This window comes from Tenrec ecaudatus, chromosome 1, assembly GCF_050624435.1.
Source record: "Tenrec ecaudatus isolate mTenEca1 chromosome 1, mTenEca1.hap1, whole genome shotgun sequence".
Taxonomy (NCBI): Eukaryota; Metazoa; Chordata; class Mammalia; order Afrosoricida; family Tenrecidae; genus Tenrec; species Tenrec ecaudatus.
Window position 1 is genome coordinate 4,826,840 of NC_134530.1, and position 24,236 is coordinate 4,851,075.

Below are 24,236 nucleotides of genomic sequence, written 5' to 3' on the forward strand. Positions count from 1 at the left end.
GCTTTCATCCCTTCGTTGAGTTGTAGCCATGGCATGGGGCTCCCTGGGCATGTCTCAGCTGGCATTCCATGTCTCAGGGCGAAACTTGAGGAGAAGAGGAAAAAGGAGGAGGAGAAACGGTTAAAAGAAGAAGAAAAGGTAGGGTCTCCTGGGAGGTGGGTCAGCTAGTGGGGTGGGTGTTCAAGGGACAACAGATGGCTCTTGTTGCTCTCTCCTGGGTGTCATTGGGGACCAGTTGGTACCCAGCTTTTTGGCATTCCTAGGGGCTGGAGATTAGGAGCCCAGGCCTGCCTGAGCCACTGGGCCCCATGTGAGTTGAGAAGCCCACATGTCCCCACCCCTCCCTCTGACTTTGCAGCGAATCAAAGCTGAGAAGGCCGAGATCACCCGATTCTTCCAGAAACCAAAGATCCCACAAGCCCCCAAGGTGAGTGCCTGCCTTCCTCTCTGAGGCTCAGTGGGAGCAGAGGCAGGCATCTCCTCCGCCCAGCCCGGCAGTACCGGACCTGTGCCCACCATGTGCCAGAAGCACTAAAGGGGTAGTTTGGTAGCATTCAGTCTTATTGGCGCTTTGGGGAAGAGGGAGGGAAGGGTGAGGTCTCACCCTTGCAGTGGAGTGAGAAGATGGTAGGATTTGTCAGCGACCCTTTGAAGGCCTCAGGCAGCTCAGGTTGCCAAACAGCAGCACAGAATTAACACAATTTCTCTTCTCGGTGAAGCTGCCCCCGCGCCCCCCTTACCCCCATGGGCATTCCCCACACGCATACCTGCCCCTCAGCTTGAATGGACCTGTGTGTGTAATGGAGCTAGCCCGACCCTTGGTGACCCCAGGCTCAGGAAAACGGACGCGGCCTGTCCTTCTGGTCCTTCCCATCCCCTCTATGGGGGCCAGGTTGTCATCCTTCACAGACCCGTCTGTCTTTTTTATTTACACTGGCAGCCACTGTGGATCAAAACAATTACTTTCTGGAATCAAACTGATGGTTTTCAGAGTATTGATTAAACTATTATGTGTTCTCCTGGGGTTTAAACACACTTGCAACCAGCTCTGTGGCCAGGCTGTGTTCTCAGCAGGTTGGTGAGCAGTCTGTCAGGTTTAACTAAAGGGGCTCGGGAGGGAGGTGATGGCCAGGCTTTTCTTCTGAGACAATGCCAGCCTCCACCCTCTGGTTAGCATCTGAGCACACTCATGTTTGCAGCCCCCGGGCCTCCCTCTGATCCCCACCCCTGTGCTCCTCTGGCCCTCAGCACCATCCCCCAGCAGGCAGCCTTCTCCTCTACGGGTGTGCTTGTGGCGCTGGCTGTGCAGGACTCAGTGCATGACCCTAGTACAGTGGGTGCTGGCTGCTCACCACCTTCCGTGCTGAGCAGGTGGCCCTGAACCCCCACCCCATTCCAGACGCTGGCTGGCTCCTGCGGCAAGTTTGCCCCGTTTGAGATTAAAGAGCACATGGTCCTCGCCCCACTGAGCCGCATGGTCTTCACCGAGGGCCTCTGTGAGCAGCTCGACATGGTCCTCCAGCAGCAGAGCGACAGCGCCTCCTTCCTGCAGGACCTGAAAGGCCGGCGGCCCCTCAGATCTGGGCCCACCATCATTGGCAGCCGGGACTCCAGTATCTTCAATAGGCAAGTGCCTGGGAGCCAGCCCCACCCAGGGCTCCCCCTCTCTGTCTCCCACATATGTTACTACTGAGTCACCTTTGACTCATGACAACCCTATGGGGCATTCAGGGCTGTGACTACCAACCGACCACCCTGCCTTCTGCTGGGCCACTGGGGATTCGAAGCAACAGCCTTTAGTTTGTCATCGGGCTCTGGGTCGTTTGTACTTCCTGCCCACCCACAGTCTACATCTTGACAGCTGGCTGTTCTGCCACCTTGTTCCCTTCCCACACCGTGCCTCGGGCTGTGTCGCTCCAGAAGTAGCCTAGGCTTCCTTTGCAGGCAGGTGGCGGGCTGGGGCTGGCCAGCTGTCAGACCATCTTGGGCGGGCAGCTGCTGTGTACACTGGTAGCTGAGGGTGGCGGACTGTCCCTCAGTGACGTGGTGATCGTGGAGAGCGGCGAGGCAGGCGGCGTCCCCGAGCGCAGGAAGTTCGGCCGGCTGAAGCTCCTGCAGTTTTCTGAGAACCACCGGCCGGCGTACTGGGGCACATGGAACAAGAAGACAGTGGTCGTCCGTCCCCGGAACCCTTGGGCCCAGGACAGGGTGAGCGCCCTGGCTGTCCTGCCTTGTTCCCCGTGCAGCCCCCAGAGTCTGTGAGCCGTAGGGCCAGCCTGCTCAGCTTAGCCTCCCCTGTGATTGTGGTGCTGAGACTGCACTCTCTTTTCAGAAGCTTCTGGACTATGAGGTGGATAGTGATGAAGAGTGGGAGGAGGAGGAGCCTGGAGAGTCCCTATCCCACAGCGAAGGGGTGAGCAGGACACTGGCCTCTTCATGCCTGGCTGGGGTTCACCTCTGGCTATCAGACCGGGAGCCTTTGGGGGCACACAGGCATGCTGGTCTCCTGGCAGACCCACCAGAGAAGAGAATCGGCCACAGTGGCCGCATTGGCAGAGGTGGGGGTGGGGTGGCTGCCTAGATGCCTGTAGGCTGGCAGTCGGGCATCCAGGGATCACCTGTCACTACCTGGTGCCAATGGGCGTTTCCTTTTGAGGATGATGATGATGAGCCAGGAGAGGATGAAGATGATGATGATGGCTTCTTTGTGCCCCACGGGTACCTGTCAGAGGATGAGGGCGTGACGGAGGTGAGGAGGCAGGGAAGAGGCCTGCCTGATTTGTGTCTGGGGGAGATTGGGAGACAATGGGGCAGGGAAAGCAGGAGCTCAGTCTGACCAACTTTGGGCAGCTCTGGAGTCCAGTGGGGGAACCCAAGTAACTGTCTACATCAGCAGAACCACCACCCAAATGAGGTGCCCCACGGGGCCGCTATCTGCTTCACCTGCCCTCCAGTCAGTCCTGAGCAGGCCCCCCTGGTCTGTTGCTGGACACTAGCTGGTGGAAGACAGAGGACCAGGCTGGGATAGGCCGACCTGATGGCATGTGTGGGTCTGTCCCCGGGGTGCCCGGACTGGGGTCTGACTGCTTAGGGGTATACCACTGAGTAAGCTGGGGACAAACTTTGGTCTGGAAACTCAGTCATCCCCCTCGTCTCGGGCAACAGACCTACCTACCAGGAGGTGGGCATCACCCAGCGGCCTCTGCCTTCCCCTACAGGAGTGCGCCGACCCTGAGAACCACAAGGTCCGCCAGAAGCTGAAGGCCAAGGAGTGGGACGAGTTCCTGGCCACGGGGAAGCAGCGCTTCCGCGTGCTGCAGCCTGTTAAAATTGGCTGTGTGTGGGCGGGCACCGAGGCAGGCTCTGCTGACCTCAAGGTGCTGCAACAGTTTGCCGTCTGCCTGCTGGACACCGGGGCCCCCGAGGAGGAACAGACACCCACAGCCTCCAAACGGGAGAGGCGAGACCAGCAGAGTGAGTGAGCCTCAAGGGGTGGGCAGGAGGTCACTCTACATGCAGACTAGGCTGGTGTCCTGTGCCTGGCATTCCAGTGAGGACAAGGGATGCCTGCCCATCGGGGGTCCCATAGCCAAGGCATGAGGGGAGATTGGGTCGTAGTGAAGGCTCAGGAGAATCTGAGCCTGTGAGGAGGGGAGGGATGGAGACAGACACCTTAGGGGACTGGGGGGTCCTGAATCCAGAGACATCACAGGTTAGGTGGAGGTAAGATGTCTGGTACCCCAAAATGTCTGGAGGCAGCCAGTCCTTCCCCAGACTCCATCGTGGTCCCTGACTTACCTTACCTGTTTCATGCTGGGAACCACAGCCCAGCCTAGGCCTTGAGTCTGCTCTACAAGATCCCTGTTCCACTGCCCCTGTGCTGATCCACCCTGCCCTTCTAGGGTCCTAGGGGAGCAGGCGGGCATTCTACCCACCCCCAGGTTCATGGTGGGAATCTTGAAAGCTTGTTCTAGCCATTGTTCCTAGCCAGACTGGTTGGGGACCTTGGTGACATCTATCGGTTGGGTCGACATTCTACTTGTGTCCCCTTTGGCAGTTTCCTGCCCTTTGGCTTAGACTCCCTGTCGTCGTTGTCCCCTGAAGCTAGTCACTGTCCGCTGACTTTCAGGCCTTTCTGTTTGAGAGGGGCTGGGTGACCTGGCCCCGTGCGCAGCCCAGCTGACCCGTGCCTCTCCTGTTAGTCCTGGCCCATCTGCTGCCTCTGCTACATGGGAACGTGAACGGGAGCAAGGTGATCATCCGGGAGTTCCAGGAGCACTGTCGCCAGGGCCTGCTGGGCAGAGAGGCCACCAGCCCCCCGAGCCCCAGCCGCCCACAGACCCCCACGGCTAGCGAGGAAGCCATCATCCCCTCGAAGGCTCAGCTGAAGCGACTCATCTCTGAGAACTCGGTATATGAGAAGCGGCCCGACTTCCGCATGTGCTGGTACGTCCACCCTCAGGTGCTCCGGAGCTTTGCCCAGGAGCACCTGCCCGTACCCTGCCAGTGGACCTACGTCACCACAGGGCCCACTCCTGCCACCACCACAGCCACTGCCACTGCCACAGCTACTACCCGGGAGGATGAGGGCCATCCTGCCGCTGCAGGGCCCAGCCTTGCCCCACCGCCCCCACCCCCACTGAAGAGGAAGTCGGCAGGCAGCATGTGCATCACACAGTTCATGAAGAAGCGCAGGCACGACGGGCAGGTGAGCAATGACCACGGCTGGCTGGTGCCGGGGCAGAGAGATGGGAGGACCAGGGCATGGCTGAGGGAGCCTTCAATGCCACACGCCCACTGTTCGCTTGTTTGTTGCCAACTGCTGGGCATGTCTCCCAGGAGCGGGGCAAATGCTGGGGTTTTCCACTGAGTGGGCCTGAGGGCAGGAGTCCTGGTGGCAGTGCTCTGCCAAGAACTGAGGGGCTGGAGGTTCAAACCCTTAGCCACTTCATAGGAGCAAGGTCTGGCACTCTGCTCCGTAGATCATGACTGGGACAGCTGTTCCCTCTGAATGCACAGGGCCTACACAGTAGCCTACATAGGGCTGGGGTGTGAAGCATCTGTGGGAAAGCCCTGGGTGGGCATCGCCATGCTGCCTGCAGCCCTGGGTCCCACTGAGACTGCCTTGGGCTGCAGGTAACAGGACAGCAGGCACATGGCCTCAACCTTGGGCCTCTCTGTTCAGTGGTGTAGGGGGTGGGTAGCGCAGTGACTTGACACAGCTGTTTAGGACTGCTTTCCTGAGCTCGGGGCCATCATCTTTCTGCTGCAAGGTGGTGGCAGCGGGACAGGGACAGGAGCCCAACCAGGGCCCCCCTGTGTCATACTGGCCCAGTAAACTAGAAGTGGGGACAGAGAGGAAGCCTCTCAGGGAACGGGGGTGATGTAACATGGTGAAGATGGTCAGGGCAGGGCCATGCATGGGGAACTATCTAGAAGGCTGAACAAAAACTTACCACCAGATTCTCTGAAGTTGCCCCTTCCAGCTGTAAGAGTTGGGGATGTGATCATAGAATCCCAAGCTGAATTCTGCTTCTGGCTTGTGTGGGGGGAAAGGGGCTGGGAGTGGGGGAGGGAGGTAGCTCTTGGGTGTGCTGAATAGGGCTTGCCTGTGTCCTGCTTACACCAGCAGGGGGAGGTGACCTTTAGAGGATCAGAGGGTGGGGTTGATGGCTGGCCAACAGGTGTGTCTGCACAGTGAAGACCTTGTTGCTAAGCTGGGTGGTTGGGGGAATGGACTTGATTCATAGCCTGTGACAGAATCTGCAGCGTCTTCTAGATTCATGACAGGAGCAGGTCAGGTGGCCAGGGTTTTCAAGGCTGGTGGGGGGACTTTTGCTAGCCACATGAGGCTCAGTCCCCCCACCCGTGGGAAGGTGTGCACTGCTTCCAGTGCAGAAAGGCCTGTGTGCTCTGCTCAGGTGGGGCTCACGGGGCCTCTGTGCTTTCCCAGTGGGGGGCAGCCACTAGCCACTGTCCTATGATGGGGGCAGAGGGAGGTGGCAAGAGCATTGCTGGTGGCCTGGGACGGTGGCTGGTGGGCTGAATTGACTTCACACTAATCCCCTAGGTCGGCACCCTGCTCTTAGCTGGGATCAGGGGCAAGGGCTTGGACTCTGAGCATGAGAGCCCTGAGCAGACAAGATAGCCCCGGCCACTGAGGCCCCGCACCCTTGCCTATTCAGGTTGGAGCTGGAGACATGGATGGCTTCCAGGCGGACACGGAGGAGGAAGAGGAAGAGGAGGGTGACTGTTTGATGGTGGACATCCAGGAAGATGGGGGTAAGCAGTGTCCAGTGCCCGTGGGCATAGACAGGAGGTAGTAGGGTGGGAGACCATGAAGGACCACCACAGGGGATAGGAATGTGAACTGACACTGGAAGGTTCTGGGCTGAGGAGGGAAGAGGAAGTCTATGGCTGAGCCTTTCTCAGAGCCAGGCACCCCCTGCTCAGACTACCCCCACTTGCTTTGCAGAGATTGAGGGTGAGTGCGGCGCCCCTTCGGGAGCTGCAGGCTCGCTGCCCGTGGACCCCGTGAGCGAGCTGCTCCTGTCCTGAGCGGCCTCGGCAGGGAGGGCGTCCTAGGTGCACATTGGATACTTGAAGATACTGGCGACCCCACGACAGAGCACTTTGTCTGCTTGGCAGCCCTCCGGGAGCCGGGCTCACACAGGATGCTGGACTCATTCTCTGCTCTGTAATAATTGCCCCCAAAGCTGCCTTTTAACCTGTCTGTCCCTAGTGAAACGTTACTGCAGTTGGCCATGGCCCAGGGCAGGGGCCGAGGACCAGTGTTTATTAATGAATTGGTAATCTGCAGGGGGCCGGCCGCCCAGCAGGCATGTGTGATATGGGCACCTTGGTGCCACTGGGGGGGAAGTGTATAAATGGATTCTCTAGCCCCAACCTCAGCTGATTCCATTCTGTACACCGCATGGAGACAAGAGGGAAGTGGGCAGCTCGGCTATTGCCCAGTCCTGGGCTTGCACGACCCACCTCCTTCCTCCACCTGATACTGCAGGGCAGTGTGGTTGTCCCACCCCGGTCACCTGAGTGTGTGACGAGGCAGATTCCTGGGCTTGGAGTTACCAGTTGCCATACAATCGGCCTCCCTCCCAGCTCCTGGTGGCCCCATGCAGAATATGGCCACTTCCCAGCCTATGCCAGGCCCCATCCGAATCTGACCCTTGTGGTGGCCACATGGGGTTTTCATTGGCTGCTTTTTAGAAGTTGATCACCAGGCCTTTCTCCTTAGTCTTAATGTAAACTGATGAACCCAGGGCAGCAGCTTAAGCACTATGCCAGCCTCTTGGTGCTCATAAGGGGTATTGACTGGGAATCGAACCCTGGTCTCCTGTGGGCCCCTGGGTCCGAGTGATTTGATGGCAGTGAAGCTGGGGATGGGGTATATTTCTTTACCAGTCTGGCTTCTAGAAGTGGACCACCATCCTGGGCTTGGGCCCCTCTGCCTTCAGAGCCCAACTCTGACTGACCCTCACATTTCTTGTGTGGGCACCATGATTTACACATTTTGTCGCACCCCACAATCCCCCCTCGCCCATCTGCACAGCCTGCCTAAGCCTGACTCCATCTTGTCCCTCAACCCTCAGAAATGAGAAACCACCGGAAGCTTTAAATAACCTGTTTATTCTGTGTCATAGTAGTGTTATAGTTCCAGGCCTGCACCTTTGGATCTAGCTCTCTCGAGCAGGTGCAACCCCTCCCCAACACATGGCCCCCAAGGGCCCCACCTCTCTTGCACCCTGGTCAGCCACACGGCACTCGAGGCCATTGCAACCAAGAAAGGGGAGCCCGGGTTCCCCAAGGGGTGACCAGCACAGGCATGCCTCTCTGGGCTGAGCTTCCAGCCCCTCCCTTCTTGGGGAGGGGGCTCCTAGTGGCCCTTGCTGCACCCCGGGAACAGGCCGCTGGGGAAGTCGGGGTCACGCAGGAGCACAAGACAGTGCACTGCCCACCCTGCTTTATTTCATGAGAGCATCTCCATGGACGCCAGTAACTCGGCCTTCAGGGCCCAGGGTTCGGGCTCAGCACCTGCGGCCTCCATGTCCTCCAGCACGGCGGGGTCCACTGCAAAGGTCAGCAGGGCTGAGGGCACCTGTTGAGGACACAGCCACTGGCCTCCACCAGTCTCCCACCAGAGGGGCTAGCGGGAGTCCTGGGTGCCCAAGTTAGCCACGCATTCTTCCCCCAGCACAGCCCTCTGCCACTTACCAGGCCGCACTCAGTGAACGCCGAGTCCTCGTCCTCGGGAAGCTTCTGGCCGCCCGAGGCCCGCAGCTCAAAGGGCAGCCAGTCATTTCGCAGGGCCTCCCGAATGAAGCCGTACAGTGTAGACAGCCGTTCCCGTGCATAAAAGGTCCCTGGAGGGGAGAGGGCGTCAAGGCCCACTGTCCACCGGGCTGGTTGCGGCCCCTCCCCCCCCCTTTAAACATCCAGAGAAACCCCCGCACCCTGGAGCAAGCAGCCATCGGGCATGCGCACGCGCAGCAGTGTGTACGTGTACTTGCGCAGCTCCCGCTGCTCCTCTCGCTCCCGCATGGCCTTGGTCCGCAGCACGCTCAGCCGCTCCACTGCATCTGTCCTGCAGGGACAACACCCAGAACTGGTCAGCCACGCTAGCTAAGGGGATCAGCCGGTTGCCTCTGCCGCCCACCTGCCCTGCCCACCTCAGCCGCTGCTCACGCCGGATCTCCTCGGCCGTGAGGCTGAAGAAGTCCCCAGGCAGGTCAAACTGAGCGGCCAGAGCAGATGGTTGGAAGACGCGGCGCTGGCGATCCAGCTGGGCCCGCACGGGCTCGGCGCCCAGCAGCTGCTCTTTGTGCTGTTCCAGGTTCTCTGGCTGTGCCCGCGCTGCCTCACCCAGCACGTAGAACTCCTCCGGCTCCTCTGCGCAGGGCGGGCCACAACCACTCAGTCCCACCCCCAAAGAGCCTGCCCCTGTGGTACTGGCTTCAGACACCCTGACCTGCAGGGAGATACCCCCACAAGCAGGGAGACCACCATTCTTGGCAGGGGGGGATGTTCTACCACAGGAAGGCCCCCACCAAACAAGATTTGGCCTGCAGATAAGCCCTACTCCCATGAGCACCTCACCCTGGTCAGGAACCGGCAGCAGCACCTTCTGGAAACCGATGGCCTCTAAGAACTCATGGGTCCCTTCCAGACAGTGGATACGCTCCTAGGAGGAATGGGGGGTGTGGTGGGGGCTCAAGGCAGGCAGTACCACTAGGGAGCTTTTAACGGTTCCTTATAGGGGCCCGAAGGTAGGCCCCCACAAAAAGGGCCATGGGTTTGAGGGGTGCTGACACTCATCCCAGGCCTGAACCAGGCACCTCTGAAAGCAGCTGGGCTCCCAGGGTCAGCGTGTTCCCCACATTGGAGCTGAGGAAAGGACAAAGCACAGAAGCATTCCTGGCGGTGCGGATGCAGCTAAAGGCTGGGCAACAGACCACTAGGTCAGCCATGTGAACCCCCAGGAGGTGCCTCGGAAGAGTAGCCTGGCGATGTGTTTGCGTGGGGTCACCCAAAGGAGCATGGTGGGGTGGGTCACCAGGAGTGGCTCTGACACCGTGTGCTGTATAGGCAACAGGCAGCATTGCTGTGAGGGTCGCATGTCCTGACCTACAGGGCCTTCTGCCCAGAAGCACGGGCCATGGGACACACCGGCGGTTGATGGTGCACGGCCACGACCCAGGTCCTCACCTGAAACACCTTGTTCTGAAGCTTGATCTTCTGGTACTTTTCCTCCTCAGGGTGCAGGTGGATGTTGTCCAGGTACCTGGGGGGCCAGGACGACACTTGGAGAGATGTGGCAGGTGCGACACCCAGGGAGAGGGTTGGTTGTGGGGTGTACAGCCAGAACCGCTAAACCTTAGGGCTGAGAGGGTCCTTACCAGCCAGGGGCTTCCGATCCCACCCTGATCTGCTTAATCCCTCATTGGGGCCTCCCCTAACTTCACCAGGAGCCTGCACCCTTTTGCTCCCTTAATAGATGCTCAGGCCCCACTCACTTGGCAATGGTGTCCACGCCCAGCTTCACCCGGTCCCGGTCCTTGTTGAACGTGTGAATCTTCATGATGGAGGCTGCCACTGGGTCCGTGGAGAAGTGCTGGGGGATGAAGGGGGGGTTCTCCATTAGGAATCAGAACCCCTAGGAGGCCTTCAAGGTGGGAGTTTTGGGTCCATCCAGAGGCCTCTTGAAGCAAGGCCTGTCTACCACTCCCCAACGGAAAACAAAACAACCATCAAAAACCCTAAGGACAGGGACCAAGTGGCACCAGAAGGCCAATCCAGTAGCAAGCCTCAGTGATCAGGAGGCACATGGAGATGCCCAAGGCCTACCAGTCTCCATGCTAAAAGGAGATAGACCTTTTCCTCAGTCATGAGGGTTCCACTAAGCCTTCCCTTAGAGCTGCCACCTGGATTTAGGCCTTTAGAGCCGCCTCCACTGTAAGAGAATAAATCCAACAACCCATGGCAACCAGCAAAGTTTTTATTTCCAATATCCAGAAACTTCCCAGGACAGGACCTTGACACCCTGCAGCCCAACATGGAAGTTGGCCCCGCTGGGTCTACGCCAGCCCCGGGCAGGGAGGGTGTGGGAGGGCCTGCAGCCCACCTCTCCCCCATCTGCCTCCATGGAACTTCCTTCCCAACAGCAATTTTTTAAATTGGCAGAAAATTATCAAAGCACCCTTGATGCCCATAAGCCCAGCAGTCATCCCTCAGCAGTGACTCCGGGGAGGGGCCACAGGACCCACCATGAGGAAGGCCCTCGAGATGGACCGTGACTGCAGTAGGCTCAGGCTAGGAATGGGAAGGTGGTGTGGGGCCGGGCAGCGTTTCCTGTTGTGCATGGGATTGCTATGGGTCAGAACTGACTGGCATGGAAGGACAACATGCTTGTGGCCAATTCTGCCTGTAGCAAGTGAAAACTCCGTCCACAGCTGCAACAAGGAAACCACTGCCTCCCGAGGACGTATCTGGGGAAAGTCACATGGCCATCCTACAGAAGTGCTAGGTGCTCCCTGTGGACAGTGGGTGGCCTTTTACAATAAAACAAAAATGGGAGAGACGAGGGCCTTCCGAAAAGCGGTGGGAAGATGGAATGGCCCATTCCCATGAGCCTTCACATCAGGGGTTTGTATCTACAAGCAGCCCCAACCTGCGCTGGATCCGAGCACTGGTCCACCACACAAGGAGCCCTGGTGTAGTGGGTACGCCTTGGAGCTGTTAACCCCAAGCTCAGCAGTTCAGAACCCCCACTGCTCCGTGGGAGAAAGACAGAGGTTTTTACTCAGAGTTGGAGTCCTAGAAACCCACAGGGGTGGCTCTGCCCTGTCCTGTCACTCAATGAGCATCAGCTTGATGGCAGTGAGGGTGGTCTCTGGTTTGCTCCCAGGCACAGCCAGACAAATTCCGACTTAAATAAAGACGGTGTCTGATTCACATCAGAACCAGCTCATAATTTGGGGCCACATGTATGTGGAACAGCTCCAGGGGGGCTGAGCTGGGTTCAGGGGTGCAGATACCATGTCAGCTGTTGTAGCTTCTCTCCATTACTTCTTGTGTACTTTTTTAATCAATGAACTGGGTGGGGGTCCTTTGTACCTTTTCATTCCTACCACTCATCCAAGCACCCCCTGGAAAGCAAATGAATGACAGGCCAGATGTTCCACAGGCATGTGGGCAGGGCCCCCACCCCACTCACCGAGAGAATGGCTTCCTTGATGTGGGCGTCCCGCTGCTCCTTTCTCAGGGTGGCCCCTGTGAGCGGGCAGGTGAAGAACACGCCTGGCACGGCCGTGTGGGCCAGGCCTTCTTCTCTGGGCTCAGGGGTCTGGTGGTGGGGAGTCGGGTAAGGCCTTCGCTCACAGCCTGACTGCCCTGCTCCCAATGTGGCTGGATACCAGGGAGCTATGGGCTTCTGACACTGAGAGCACCTTGGCCCACCTGCAGTCTTGGGCACCCTGGTGAACCCTAGTATCTCCCTAGTGTCCCCCGTGTCCCCCGTCTTGAACATGGCAAGTCCTCACTGGCAAAGTTATTCATGGCCCCTGCTTCCTCCAGGAAGCCCCCCCCCCCACCTCACTGAGTTGGCAAGGAGGCAGCAGTGGAAGGCAGTGCCCCAGCCCTGGGCTACAGGGCTAAGAGCACTTGCCTGATCCAGGCAGGGTGACCCCAGCCCACCTTCAAGGGCAGAGGTGACTTCCATGGGAGTCGCACCCTACCGGAACTGGGTACTTGTCCCTCTTGGATGGGGAGGAGGAAACTGGTCCCCCAGACTCTTACCACCTTGGGTCCTGGGGGCTCCGGGCTCCCACTGACGGTCGCTTCTGCTTGAAGCTCTTTTTTCACTGTGTGGGAAGGAGTGGGGTGAAGATGGGACAGTGTAGGGAGGCCCCTGCCCGGGCCCGGACCCGGACCCACCGTTGGCCAGGGCTACCTTCCCTGCCTGCCTGCACCAACCTACTCTCTTCCTCCTCCTCTGGGAACACACACACCCACGCCCCCCACCCCCCCTTGAGCTGCTCACCCTGGCTGCGGATGGAGTCCTGCGATGTGGGGCCCCGGCTACGAGGTTGCTTCTGCTCCAGCCGGGCCAAGGCTGCTGCCGCTGCCATCTGCGCCTCATTGGTGGGGCCCTGGCGGGGTTGCCTGAAGGCTGGCTGGCTGGGCTTGTCTCTGGGGGCCTTCTCCCTAGGGCCAGAAGTGGGAGGAGGGACAGTCAGTGCCCTCGAGACTACCAGCATGGTGGCTGGGGGTCCACAGAAGCCTTCCACCACTGCCCTTTTCCAAGACGCCACCACTGCTCAGGGCTGAGAATTCTAGTGGGGGCAAGGATGGCACCCTGCCTGAGTAGAAGCACCCTGACACCTAAAGGGACCGACATCTGTGTCCTCTTCTCTCCTGCCACCCACCCCCTTGTGCAGTATCAGAGCCCACAGTGCCCCGCATTCACGTTATCAGAAGGAGCCCTGGCGTTGCTGTGGGAGCCCCACACAGCTGCAGACGACGATGACGTGGCAGTCCGCTTCTGACAGGAGGGCAGGCCTAGGCCACCATTTCGGGTCCTAGGAGTGGGCATCCACCTAATGGCCTGGTGTTGCCTGGGACTCTACTCCTGCTGCCTCACGAGCCTTGCGGGGGTGGGAAGTGGGGTCTCCAGACCGCCTTCTCACAGACAGGTTCATGACCTTCAGGCAACATGTCCATGTCATGCCACCTCAGCGGCAGGTCAGCCACCAACAGCACCCTTGTGCCTGGCCACCTCAAGTCACGCCTGTGACAGAAACCTTGCTAAGCACAGCTGCTTCCTCTGGGAACAGGCTAAGCATCACCCAACCAGGCGGTGGCGGGGAAGTCACCAATGGTCACTCTTGGCAGTCGGAATCCACCCAGTGGCACCAAGGAGAAAAGGCCCGGTGATCTGTTTCTGTAATGAGTCCCACCCACAGCTGTCGGGTGGATTCCAACTCAGTGACCCCATAGGACTGAGAACTGCCCCGTGGGCTTCGTCACAGAAGCCTGCTGCCTGTCTTTCTCCTGCAGCAACCCCACAGGACACGATAGAACTGCCCCTGGGCGTTTCCAAGACACCAGCCTCATCTTAGTCCCGTGGAGCCAAGGTGGTTTCTAACTGCTGACCCTGCTGCTAGGGGCCTAGCATTTAACCCACTGTGCCCCTAGGGCTTTGGGGCAGGCAGTTCTACTCTGACCTGGCGTGGCCGGGGCTGGAGCCAACGTGACAGCAACAGCGAGGTCTTTGGTGTCGGAGGGATGGCTCTCTGACCCATGGGGTGATGACCGTGATCAGGCCTGGCCCTGAGTGTCCCAGCAGGGCCCTTCTCCCAGGCTGAACAGAAGCCTCCATCTCCTCCTGCCTTGAGACCTGCTTCCTCCCAGCACCTCAGCCCGTAGGTGTTACGTCTGCCCCCCGAAACACACACACACACACACACACATGCTCACACTGTCTTCCCCACATCACCCCCCGGCAGGGATGGAGAAGACAAGTTATGGAGTCCCTGCTCGGGCCCTACCTGCTTTCTAGTCTCTTCTGTGAAAACCCCATTTCCCAGAACACCCCATCTGTGCTGCCCGTCTCAGGTCCTCCTGAGCCCCAGATACTCTGCACACTGGGTCCAGGCCAGAGTGTGTCACCTCTACACATAGGGTCCCCCAGGAGAGTCTAGGATGGGAGAGGCCTGACAGCCAGCTAGCTCCCAGCTTGGCCCTTCACTGTCTACATGGGTTCCCCAGGCTGTGCTCTCTACCTGCCCAGCTGTACCCACGAAGCACCCAGAATTTTCCCTGGGGGCGGAGAACCACATAGTGGAGGCAAGCTCAGTCTGCTTACTCTCCCACCCCACCCCCCACCTTCAGCTTATCTGCCCAGCAGGCCCTGCTAAAAGGTAAACCAGGTGGAACCTGTCCCTCCACCACAGCCCACAGCTGGACACTATCTGCTCAGGCACCCTCCCCACACCTTGAGTGATGGCAGCCTGGATCTGCAGACCCCTGCCCAGTTCCACATCCTTCCTGTCACCAAGTCCCCAGCCCACTGTCCACTCACTATTGGTCAAAGAAATGAACTAACCCTCTTCCCAGGCCCATGAGAGAGACCTTGGTAAGCTTCCCAGTCACTCTCACTTTAGGCATGGGTGGCACAAGCCAGCCCAGCTAAGCATGTCATTTGCCGTCCAAAAGGGCGAGCGGTTCCAACACGCCTCCCACATGTCTGGGAAGAAAGGCCTGGCAATTGGCTTTGATTCTCTCACGGGCCTGAAAACCCTAAGGAGAATAGTACCGCTCTGCACACGTGGGGGTGCCCCACGTGCACTCCATGACAACCAAGGACAACACACCCAGGGCTCCCTTCCTCACGGACCTGGCTCTCATGGGCCCCTCCCGAGGGCTCCGCCTAAGAGCCTCTAGAAGCCTCAATTCCTGCAGCAGATGTCTTCACTGCGGCCCCACCCTTCCTCACCCACCCCCATTGCCACTCACCCCCTCCACTCTTCCTGCCAAGCCTCCCTCTCTCTCCTGCCTCCACCTCTTCACAATCGCCTCCATTATTCCAGACTCCTCCCCACCCTGACACTGCTCCTCTGTCACTCCGCACACTAGACCCACCCTCTCAGACCCGAGGACTCCCTCCATCAGACCCTACCTAGCACGCCTCATTGCACCCACTCCACAACGGTCGTCCTCAGTTCTCATCCTGGCCCGTCCTCACAATCCCTCAGCACCAGCCGCGCACGCCCCACGCACACGTGACCCCAGTATGCATGCCCCACAGGCTCCAGCAACACACCCACCCTCCACCCCCTCTCTTCCTCCAGTGGTTTCCAGAAAGTCAGGGAAAAACCCAGTTCTTCATGCCTCTCCGATCTTCCCCCTGCCCCCCTCGCCCAGGTCTCACCCATCGCCACGGCAGCCCCAGCTCCCCACCGCTGCCAACACCCCCAATTCACCCACACCACTGACCACCTCCCAGGGCGGCCAATCCGCCCCCTCAGAACCGGGACCAGGAACTGCTACTTCCAAGGACTTTACGTCTTTACAACACAAGTTGGACAGGTTCACCCCCAATCTGACCAACCCGACCGCGCCAAGCCCCCGGGTGCCGCCCCACTCAAGGCTGGCCCCTCACGCCCCGCCCCCTCAGAACCCTCCACGCCCCCTTACGCCCACCCTCCCCTCTCACGCTAGCCCCGCCTCGGGGTCTCGCCCCCAGACTCCTGGACACCTTCCCCGCCCGAGGGCTCAGGCCCCGCTCCCGACCCACCCGGTCCCCTGGGCCGCGGAGCCCGGCGCTCATCACGCACTCCGAGGCCGTGAGCTTCTGCCCGGGCCCGGCGCTCTTGAACTTGATGTCAGCCTTGATCTCCTGGAAGAACTTCTTCATGATGACGGGGGGCCCGGCGGCGGGGGGCCGCGGGGCGCCGGGGGGGTGGGGCGGCGCGCGAGCCCAATCCGGGAGGGGCCGGTAGAAAGCAACAACCGGAAAGAAAAGCCCACTCCGCCGGAAGTCCCGCCTTCTCGAGATTCCCACGTGACAATCGGCCCCGCGCGCCTATCTAGCTCTCGGCGCCTCGCTGGCCCGGGCCGGCCGCTCTGCGCTGTGGCGCCGGGTCTTTGTGGTTCCCGCAGCCTCCGTTGCCGGGGCGACGGGCGCGCCCCCTGCTCGACGCCGTGCCTGGGAGCCTGTGACGGCGTCCCGCAAAGGTGACCCGAGAGGGGAGTGCGGGCGGACTAACGCCTTCGGAGCAATCGCTGGCCCTGCCCTTCGCCCGGCTCCCTAGCGATTAAGTGGTAAAAATTCCAGTTCAGATCCCTAAGGCCCTGGGGCTCCGTTTCCAGCCCGAGGCGTCACAGCCCCTGAACACCGTGTGGGAGACCTTAGCGAAGAAAGTACCCCGAGCTAGGTCCTGCAGATCCACCCTGGCGGCAAGGGCATGGACACAAAGGAGACCCGCAAAGTAACAGCTAAAGTGAACGTTGGCAAAGTAGACGTGAGATGGAGAGAGGAAGGGGGAACAGCCCGCAAGGAAACAGCTTGCGGCAAGATTATTCCGGTTGTTAGCCACGTTCACGTTGGCTACCAACGTGAGTCATAGGAACCTCGTGTGGACTTGAACTGCCCGCCTCTGGGGCAGTAACATGAACGGTTTCCCATCGCGCTTGGAATCGTCTCTCTCGCCCGCTGACATCAGATAGATTCTAACTCTTAGCCACCCCGTATCAGGTTTCTGGGGTAATTGCAAGACTAGGGAAGCAGACAGCCTCCTCTTTCTCCCAAGCAGCGCCAGGTGGATTTGAACAGCTGACGTTATGATGAGCAGGTCAACGTTTACCAAACAGTACCCCCAGGGCCCCTGGAAGGATTTTGGCACAGATTACAATGGAGTTGATTGCCATGGCGTCTCCAAGGCTGTAATTAATTGCCCACTTTAGGGATAGCAGGATGCTACTTCCTTTCCTGGGGAGCAGCTTGGGTTCAAACTCAGGTTAGTGAAGGTCTAACTGACCCTGGTGTTACCAAGTCCATTCTGACGTCTAGCTACCAAACACCATCTGGTCCGTACAATCCTCACGGTTTTCCTTTTTTTCTTAAACAGCTTTATTCGGATATAACCCATCATATAATTCGATGGTTCAGTCAGACTGAGAAGAGGTGTACCATCATTACCACACTCAATTTTAGAATATTTTCTTCTTTCTTGTACTTCAATCCCCCCTACATGCACATACAATGAGAGAGGGGGGGGGGGGAAGGGGAGGGGAGGAGAGGAGAGAAGAGAAGAGAGAGCAGGAATACTAGAGTTCCCAGAATCCTCAGGAGAAGCCCATCCCACACAGAGTCCTCATTGGCTATGACCTGATTGATAAGCCAGACTCCACCCCTTCACTCTGAATCCTCTCAAATTGACACCAGATTATGTAACTACCACAGCCTTCCATGGTTTCTTCATGATTGAAAACACCATGGCTTGGGGCAGGTGCAACTTAGTCCTCAAAGTGACGTCCTTATTTCTCAACACTTGAAAGAGGTCCTCACGGAGCAGATGTACCCAATGCAATGCACCCTTTGATCGCTTGGCTGTTGCTTCTATTTAAGTGAACGCAATTAGCACTGACAAGGATGGCAGGCTGTGACTGAGCAAAAAAACAGAAGCCGGACGCCACCCCACCCCCTGGTGCTCACGACACCTGCCGGTCAGAGGCGAGCTTTTCACCAAGTTTTGGGGACAAGGACAGGGCTTTGAGTCGCTCCAGCCTGGTACCAGGCCCTGTTGCTCAGATAGCAGGTGGTAGCACCACGTTTCTTGAGTAGTTGGCCAGCCAGCCCTACTACCTCCTTGTGCCTCGGTGGAGTAGTGGTTACATGTTGGGCTGCTCCCCACAAGGTCAGCAGTTGAGAGCCACCAGCTGCTTCTCTAGAGAAAGACAGGCTTTTTACTCCCATAAAAGTTTAAGTCTCAGAGACCCACGGGGGCAGTTATACCCTGTCCTGTAGGGTTGCCCTAAGTTCACATCAACTGAATGGCAGTGAGTGTTGTTTTGTTTATATCCCGGTTCATTTCCTCCCTCTTCTTCCGCTCCGCACCAGCTCCCATTGAGCAGGGTGCTTCTACGTTTGTCACATTCTCTGTGTCTACTGCCAAGTCCATCCCAACTCATGGCAACCCAAGAGGACAGGGTGGAACCGCCCCTGTGAGTTTCCCAGACTGTAACCCTTTATGGGAGTAGAAAGCCTTGTCTTTCTCCCACGGAGCAGCTGCTGGTTTCCAACTGCCTTGGTTACAGCAAAGGGTGTAATCCACTGCGCCACTAAGGTTCCTGCAGTAGGTCACAGATGGAATCAAACGTCCCACCAGGGCATCTTTCATTATTATTAATTAATACACTTGGATGGCTAAAAAAAAAAAAAAGCAAGATGCCCAGTTGAATCTGTATTTTAAAAAGTAGTGTATACTGGTACATATGAGGGCTGGAGGTACATGGAATCCAGGGTGGATGATACCTTCAGGACCAAGGATGTGAGGGACGATGCTGGGAGAGTGGAGGGTGAGTGGGTTGGAAAGGGGGAACTGATTACAAGGATCCACATGTGACCTCTTCCCTGGGAGAGGGACAGCAGAGAAGGAGGGAAGGGAGACTCCGGATAGGACAAGATATGACAAAATAACGAGGTATAAATTACCAAGGGCACATGAGGGAGGGGGGAGAGGGGAGGGAGGGGAAAAAAAAAGAGGACCTGATGCAAGGGGCTTAAGTGGAGAGCAAATGCCTTGAGAATGATTGGGGCAGGGAATGTATGGATGTGCTTTATACAATTGATGTATGTATATGTATGGATGGTGATAAGAGTTGTATGAGTCCCTAATAAAATGTAAAAAAAGAAAAGAGGAGAAAAAAATGATTAGGGCAAAGACTGTACAGAGGTGCTTTATACAATTGATGTATGTATATGTATGAACTGTGATAAGAATTGTATGAGCCCCTAATAAATTGTTAAAATTAAAAAAAAAGTAGTGTATAAAGTGTGAGTCCAACTATGGTCCAAATGTTTAAACTGTTGAAGAGCAAGAGTGCCAACTTTGAGAACTGAGGCACCCCTGGCCCAAGCAAGGGTCTCCCCATGCATGGCCTCATCTGCATGTGAATGCTGGGCACTGAAGAAGGAAGACGGGAGAAGGACTGATGCGCTTGAATTGTGCTGGAGAAGAATGTTTGAGAGTGCCACGGACTGCCAGAAGCAAACAGCTGTGTCCTGGAAGAAGTACGCCCAGGGCGCTCCGTACAGGCAAGGGCGGTGAGGCCTCGTCTTAGCTATTTTGGACCCGTTGTCAGGACAGACCAGGCCGTGGAGAAGGGTCTTGTGCTCGGTGAAGAAGAGGGGCAGGGACTAGATGGAAGGGCCAGGACAGATGGATGGACACCGTGGCTGCCACAATGGGCTCAAACATTTGTATCGTGAGGATGGCATAGGATTGTGCAGTGTTTTCTTCTGTGGGGCTTGGGGTTGCTGTGGGTCAGAACCACCGAATGGCACCTGGAAACAAGGACGATGTCTCAGATACTGTATGGCCCCCGTATTTCATTGAGAAAGGGCCAGTTAAAATCTGTTGACATTGAGTCAGTTTCAGTTTATATTGACGTGTGTGTGTGTGTGTGTGTGTGTGTGTGTGTCGGGGTAGAGCTTTGCTCTTGAAGCTGATTTTTTTTAGGAACAGATCATCAAGCCCCGGTAGTGTAGTGGTTACACATTGGGCTGCTAACTTGGAGGTTAGCAGTTTGAAACTATCAGCCACTCATTGAGAGGAAAAATAAGGCTCTCTTCTCCCAAGCAGCGCTGCAGTCTCAGCCACCCCCAGGGGCAGTTCTCCCCTGCCCTATAGGGTTGCCATGAGTCAGCATTGACTCAGTGGCAGTTCCATTTGTTTTGGTTCAGGTTCCCATGATTTCCTCCCAGCCTCCACGTGGGGGGATGTTAGTGGGTGCCCTTGAGTTTGTGTCAGCTCACGGCCACCCCATGTGCTGAGTAGCACTGCCCCGTGGGGGTCGCATAGGTCTACCATCTTTTTTTTTTTTTTTTTATAAAAATGTCTTCTTTAATCAAGGGCTTTTTTTTTAAAACACGGAACAGATTTCTTGAATAAAATGGAAAGTTTCCAATACATCAAAACACACACCAGCAGTCGCCATACACACAGTACTCAACAGGGAAAATGAAAAATAGAAACACAAACACCAACAACGGCAAGTTTACACAATGCCTGTAAACTGAGCCCTGTGATCTTCTCTTCTCAGGTGCTTTCTCTGCCTGCCAGGGGTGCTCTGCTGGACACAGCTCACCGTGGCTGCTGGGGACAAGGGCAGCTGAGACCGGGGCCCACAGAGCACAGCTGGCAGGGCGGTGTGGCTCTGCACACGCGGCAAAGCACGCACCGGCACATTCAAACAGTGCAGGGAACATCCTTTAAATATCAGAGTGAGAAACGTCAGAGAAGGCAACATTATTAGAACGATGTTAGCAAGAAAGGAAGGCTGGAACAGCTTGAGGCTGCAAAGTGGCTGGCTAGCTTCATTTCTTTGGCTTCTTGGGCAGCGGCCGACGGAACAGCAAGATGTGAGGTTCTGGTTCATGGATCATATAATGGACCCATCCCTGACTCTGCTGGACGCCAAGATTCCTCCATTCAGATTCAGACATCAAATGGGTTTTCGGGACCAGCTTGGCTATATCCTTGGGCAACATGACGTGCCTATACTCGAATTCCTCGTCATCGTATTTGTCCGAATAGTAAATTTGCTTGTGCGACATGCTCGTTCTGAGGGACTTTGGACCCTCGCCGCCAACCTCCAAACAACTCCCAGCAGCACGCGCCAGGTCTACCATCTTTAAGGGACCAGGTAGACAAGTTCTCCTGCAGAAGCACTGCACGGGTTTGAACTACCAACCTTCGGGTAACATCTAAGCGCTTAACCATTGTATCACCAGAGTTCCTCGCTTGGGAAATGCTTATGACAAACACACATTATTTGTTGTTTGCCTAAACAATTGATACTTAACTATACTCACTGCCAGGGAGCAGATCTGAGGGTTAACAACTCGGGCGACAACGTGGAACTGCCCCTGTGGGTTCCTAAGGCTTTTCAAAGTGTTTAAGGGAGAGACAGCGTCGTCTTTCTTCCAACAAGTGGCCGGTGGGTTTGAACCGTCAACCTCAGGATGAGGCGTCAGTGCAGAGACCACAGTGGTAACTGCCCAGGCTATTTAATATTTAACCAGTGACACAGCCCTGGTGACACAGTGATCAGATCGCTCAGCTGATAGCCCGGAAGCTAGGTGGTTCAAACCCACCAGCCTCTCTATTGGAGAAAGACATTGCCCATCAGTTTCCCTAAAGATCTGGAGCCTTGGAAATCCCGTGGAGCCGTTCTAACGGGTCCCTAGGAGACAGAATCCACAGGAGTGGGTAGATCCTACCTTTGCTTTACTTGGCAGTCACCACTGAAGCCCGTCACCACATCACAGCTTTTTTTTAATAGTTTTATTCATCTGATTTACATACTGTTATGGTTTGTTACAATACATGTCAGAGCCCCCAGTAAAGTGATTTAAAAAACAAACAAACGTTACTTAGCATTCAATTCACTGGTTTTCATTGCAGCTTTGGGATTGGAGGAATGCTTAATACCAACCTGTAACGATTCCTTCTTTCTTTTAACAGTTTTATTGGCACTTCGTCCACCTATCATCCAATTCAGCAGTTCAATTGCATCAGGAAGAGTTTGCCGTCATTCCCATGATCAATCTGACTGCATTTTCTTCTTCCTGGTCTCATTGTTCGTCTTGTAACTATGATTTTAACTGTGGCAACGAGATAGGCCACGAATCATCCTCTGGTTCCACAGCGGCTCCGTGTATAGCGCAGGGCCATCGATGAGCCTCTTCGTGTTGTGCCGCCGTGATGGACGTCCCTTTCCAAGTCCTTCCATGGCCGTGGACCTCAGCTCCATGCCCCCCAGGCAACAACTCTCCCTCCTCCTCCCATGGCAACCACCAGTCAAGTTTGGCTTCTTGCTTTCTTAGTAGTTTGCTTGATAGACTATTCACATATCTCTCATACACGCCCATAAATTGCCTTTGAAAAGAGCTGAATATACATCATCACAATCAGTCCTAATGCTCACCCCCCTCCCATACTCTTTGTTTGCTCCCCAAGTCCACTCTCCCTCCCTAAGCCCCCGCCCTTGTTCCCAATAAGCCATTGTATCCATTACTATCATGGATCCACTATTTCTGTGCATCATAAACTGGGAACCTACGGAACAGAAACAAGAAAAGAAAATGGAACCGAGGAGAATCATAATAAAGATAAAAATAAGGAGTGGGAAAGAAAAGACCACCAACAAAGCCAGAGAAGAAATATCTGTCTTGGAAGAAGCGAGACATATTTGGGCCTAGAGCAAATTCAGGTTGGGCCAAGAGGGGGGATGTCCACTGACCAAGTACATGATACCGTGGTTCGATCCACCCTCATCAAATGTACAGTCATCTCGGTGGGACAGTAAGGCTCTTGGAGTCCCGCACCTGTGGTCAGAGGAGGTCTGCCAGATGCCGGATCTGACGGGATCCCCTGCAGATGGATTTTGTGCTCCAACTGATTCTGCACTTTTTTCCCTTCATTTTATTGGCTCATACAACTCATCACCATTCATCCATCAATGGTATAAAGCACATTTGTACATTCATTGCCGTCACCATTCTCAAAACATTTGCTCTCCACGTAAGCCCTTGGCACCAGCTCCTCATTTTACCCCCTCCCTTATGAACCCTTGATAATTTATGAATTATTATTTTGTCATATCTTGCCCTGTCCGACGTCTCCCTTCACCCACTTTTCTGTTGTCCATCCCCCAGGAAGAGGTTATATGTAGATCCTTATAATCGGTTCTCCCTCTCCACCTGCCCTCCTTCCACCCTCCCGGTATCACCACTCTCACCACTGGTCCTGAGGGGATCATCTGTCCTGCATTCCCTGTGTTTCCAGTTCCTATCTGTACCAGTGTACATCCTCTGGTCTAGCCAGATTTTTAAGGTAGAATTGAGATCATGATGGTGGGAGGAAGCATTTAGGAACTAGAGGAAAGTTGTATGTTTCATCATTGCTGCCTTGCATCCTGACTGGCTGGTCTCCTCCCCTCAACCCTTCTGTAAGGGGATGTCCAGTTGCCTACAGATGGGCTTTGGGTCCCCACTCCACACTCCCCCTCGTTCACAATGATTTGATTTTTTGTTCTTTGATGCCCGATATCTCATCCCTTCGACACTTCGTGATCACACACGCTGGTGTGCTCTGTTTCTACACTTTATCATTCACTTGTGATTTTTTTAGGTTAAAGTGCTTTAATTCCTTTCTCTGGTTAACTAATGCTGAAAGTCATATCTAGTGTTATAAGTTTCTCCTGTTTTAGTTCATTTTTTTAAAAAGATCATTTTATCGGGGTTCTTACGGCTGTCATCACAATCCATACATCCATGCATCCTGCCAAGCACATTTGTGCATAGGTTGCCATCATCATTTTCAAAACATTTTCTTTCTACTTGCCTGGGTATCAGCTCATTTCCCTCCCTTACCCACTCTCTCTCCCATCTGAACCCTTCATAATTTATTAAAAATTTTTTTTCATGTGTTACACTGACCACTATCTCCCTTCACCCACTTTTCTGTTGTCTGTCCCTCTGCAGCGGGGGTTATAAGTAGATCATAGTTTCTCCTGTTTTTCTTGTTTTGTTGTCTCATGATTTTTTCCCCCTGTTTGTTGTGGATCCGTACAAGTGGAATAGGAATCCCTTTCAGTTTAACTTTGTAATGTTAGGAATTTTTCATTAAAAAAAAGTAGGAAGAAAGAAATAAAAGTATTCACCACTGGAGCTGCTTCTCTATTTGTTCAGCTTGTAGTATGGAAGAGTGTGTTGAGAGGATACACCCCTGTCTCACACCTTTCCTGATTTTAAACCCTGCATTTCAATAGCACACATTGCTAAAAAAAAAAAAAAAAAAAGTAGTGATGAAGCACCTCATGACCTGGATGGGCCTGGGGAACATGATGGTGAATGAATTAATCCATCGTAACGGGACAAATACGATATGAGAGCCCACGATCAGGATAAAGGTCAGGACAAGTCCCAGCACATG

At 55.7% G+C, this 24,236-nt stretch overlaps 3 protein-coding genes across 8 annotated transcripts in view; 1 reads left to right on the forward strand and 2 right to left on the reverse strand.

Annotated features, from left to right (window-relative positions):
* The window catches only part of CHAF1A (chromatin assembly factor 1 subunit A), a 24,942-nt gene extending 16,443 nt beyond the window's left edge, over positions 1–8,499 (forward strand). Inside the window, exons 6-15 of one of the 2 annotated variants that reach the window (XM_075545091.1) lie at positions 78–138; positions 359–427; positions 1,400–1,626; positions 2,040–2,208; positions 2,336–2,413; positions 2,657–2,749; positions 3,219–3,474; positions 4,203–4,708; positions 6,186–6,282; positions 6,476–8,499. In XM_075545091.1, the coding sequence (XP_075401206.1) occupies positions 78–138; positions 359–427; positions 1,400–1,626; positions 2,040–2,208; positions 2,336–2,413; positions 2,657–2,749; positions 3,219–3,474; positions 4,203–4,708; positions 6,186–6,282; positions 6,476–6,558 (1,639 nt within the window). In that variant the 3' untranslated portion in view covers positions 6,559–8,499. Of the gene's footprint in view, positions 1–77; positions 139–358; positions 428–1,399; positions 1,627–2,039; positions 2,209–2,332; positions 2,414–2,656; positions 2,750–3,218; positions 3,475–4,202; positions 4,709–6,185; positions 6,283–6,475 lie in introns of both variants that reach the window. The other variant, XM_075545090.1, reaches the window with a different exon arrangement.
* Positions 7,629–16,037, reverse strand: UBXN6 (UBX domain protein 6). 5 transcript variants are annotated; one of them, XM_075545093.1, is made up of 11 exons: positions 15,852–16,037; positions 12,557–12,720; positions 12,316–12,377; positions 11,732–11,860; positions 10,032–10,129; positions 9,724–9,799; positions 9,115–9,199; positions 8,688–8,907; positions 8,472–8,602; positions 8,233–8,381; positions 7,629–8,116 (listed from the first exon to the last, which is right to left on the reverse strand). In XM_075545093.1, the coding sequence occupies exons 1-11, from the start codon at positions 15,929–15,931 to the stop codon at positions 7,988–7,990; spliced, it is 1,323 nt and encodes a 440-aa protein (XP_075401208.1). In that variant the 5' UTR covers positions 15,932–16,037; the 3' UTR covers positions 7,629–7,987. The 5 variants fall into 5 exon arrangements, with proteins under 5 accessions (XP_075401208.1, XP_075401207.1, XP_075401213.1 ...); XM_075545092.1 differs by having other exon boundaries at positions 12,313–12,377; positions 15,852–16,035; XM_075545098.1 differs by having other exon boundaries at positions 12,313–12,377; positions 15,812–15,951.
* Positions 16,038–20,599: 4,562 nt separating this feature from the next.
* LOC142430582 (cyclin-dependent kinases regulatory subunit 1) lies at positions 20,600–20,854 on the reverse strand. The gene has a single exon (XM_075535596.1). It carries the CDS (start codon positions 20,852–20,854, stop codon positions 20,615–20,617), a length of 240 nt encoding a protein of 79 aa, XP_075391711.1. The 3' UTR covers positions 20,600–20,614.
* Between the last annotated feature and the right edge of the window lie 3,382 nt (positions 20,855–24,236).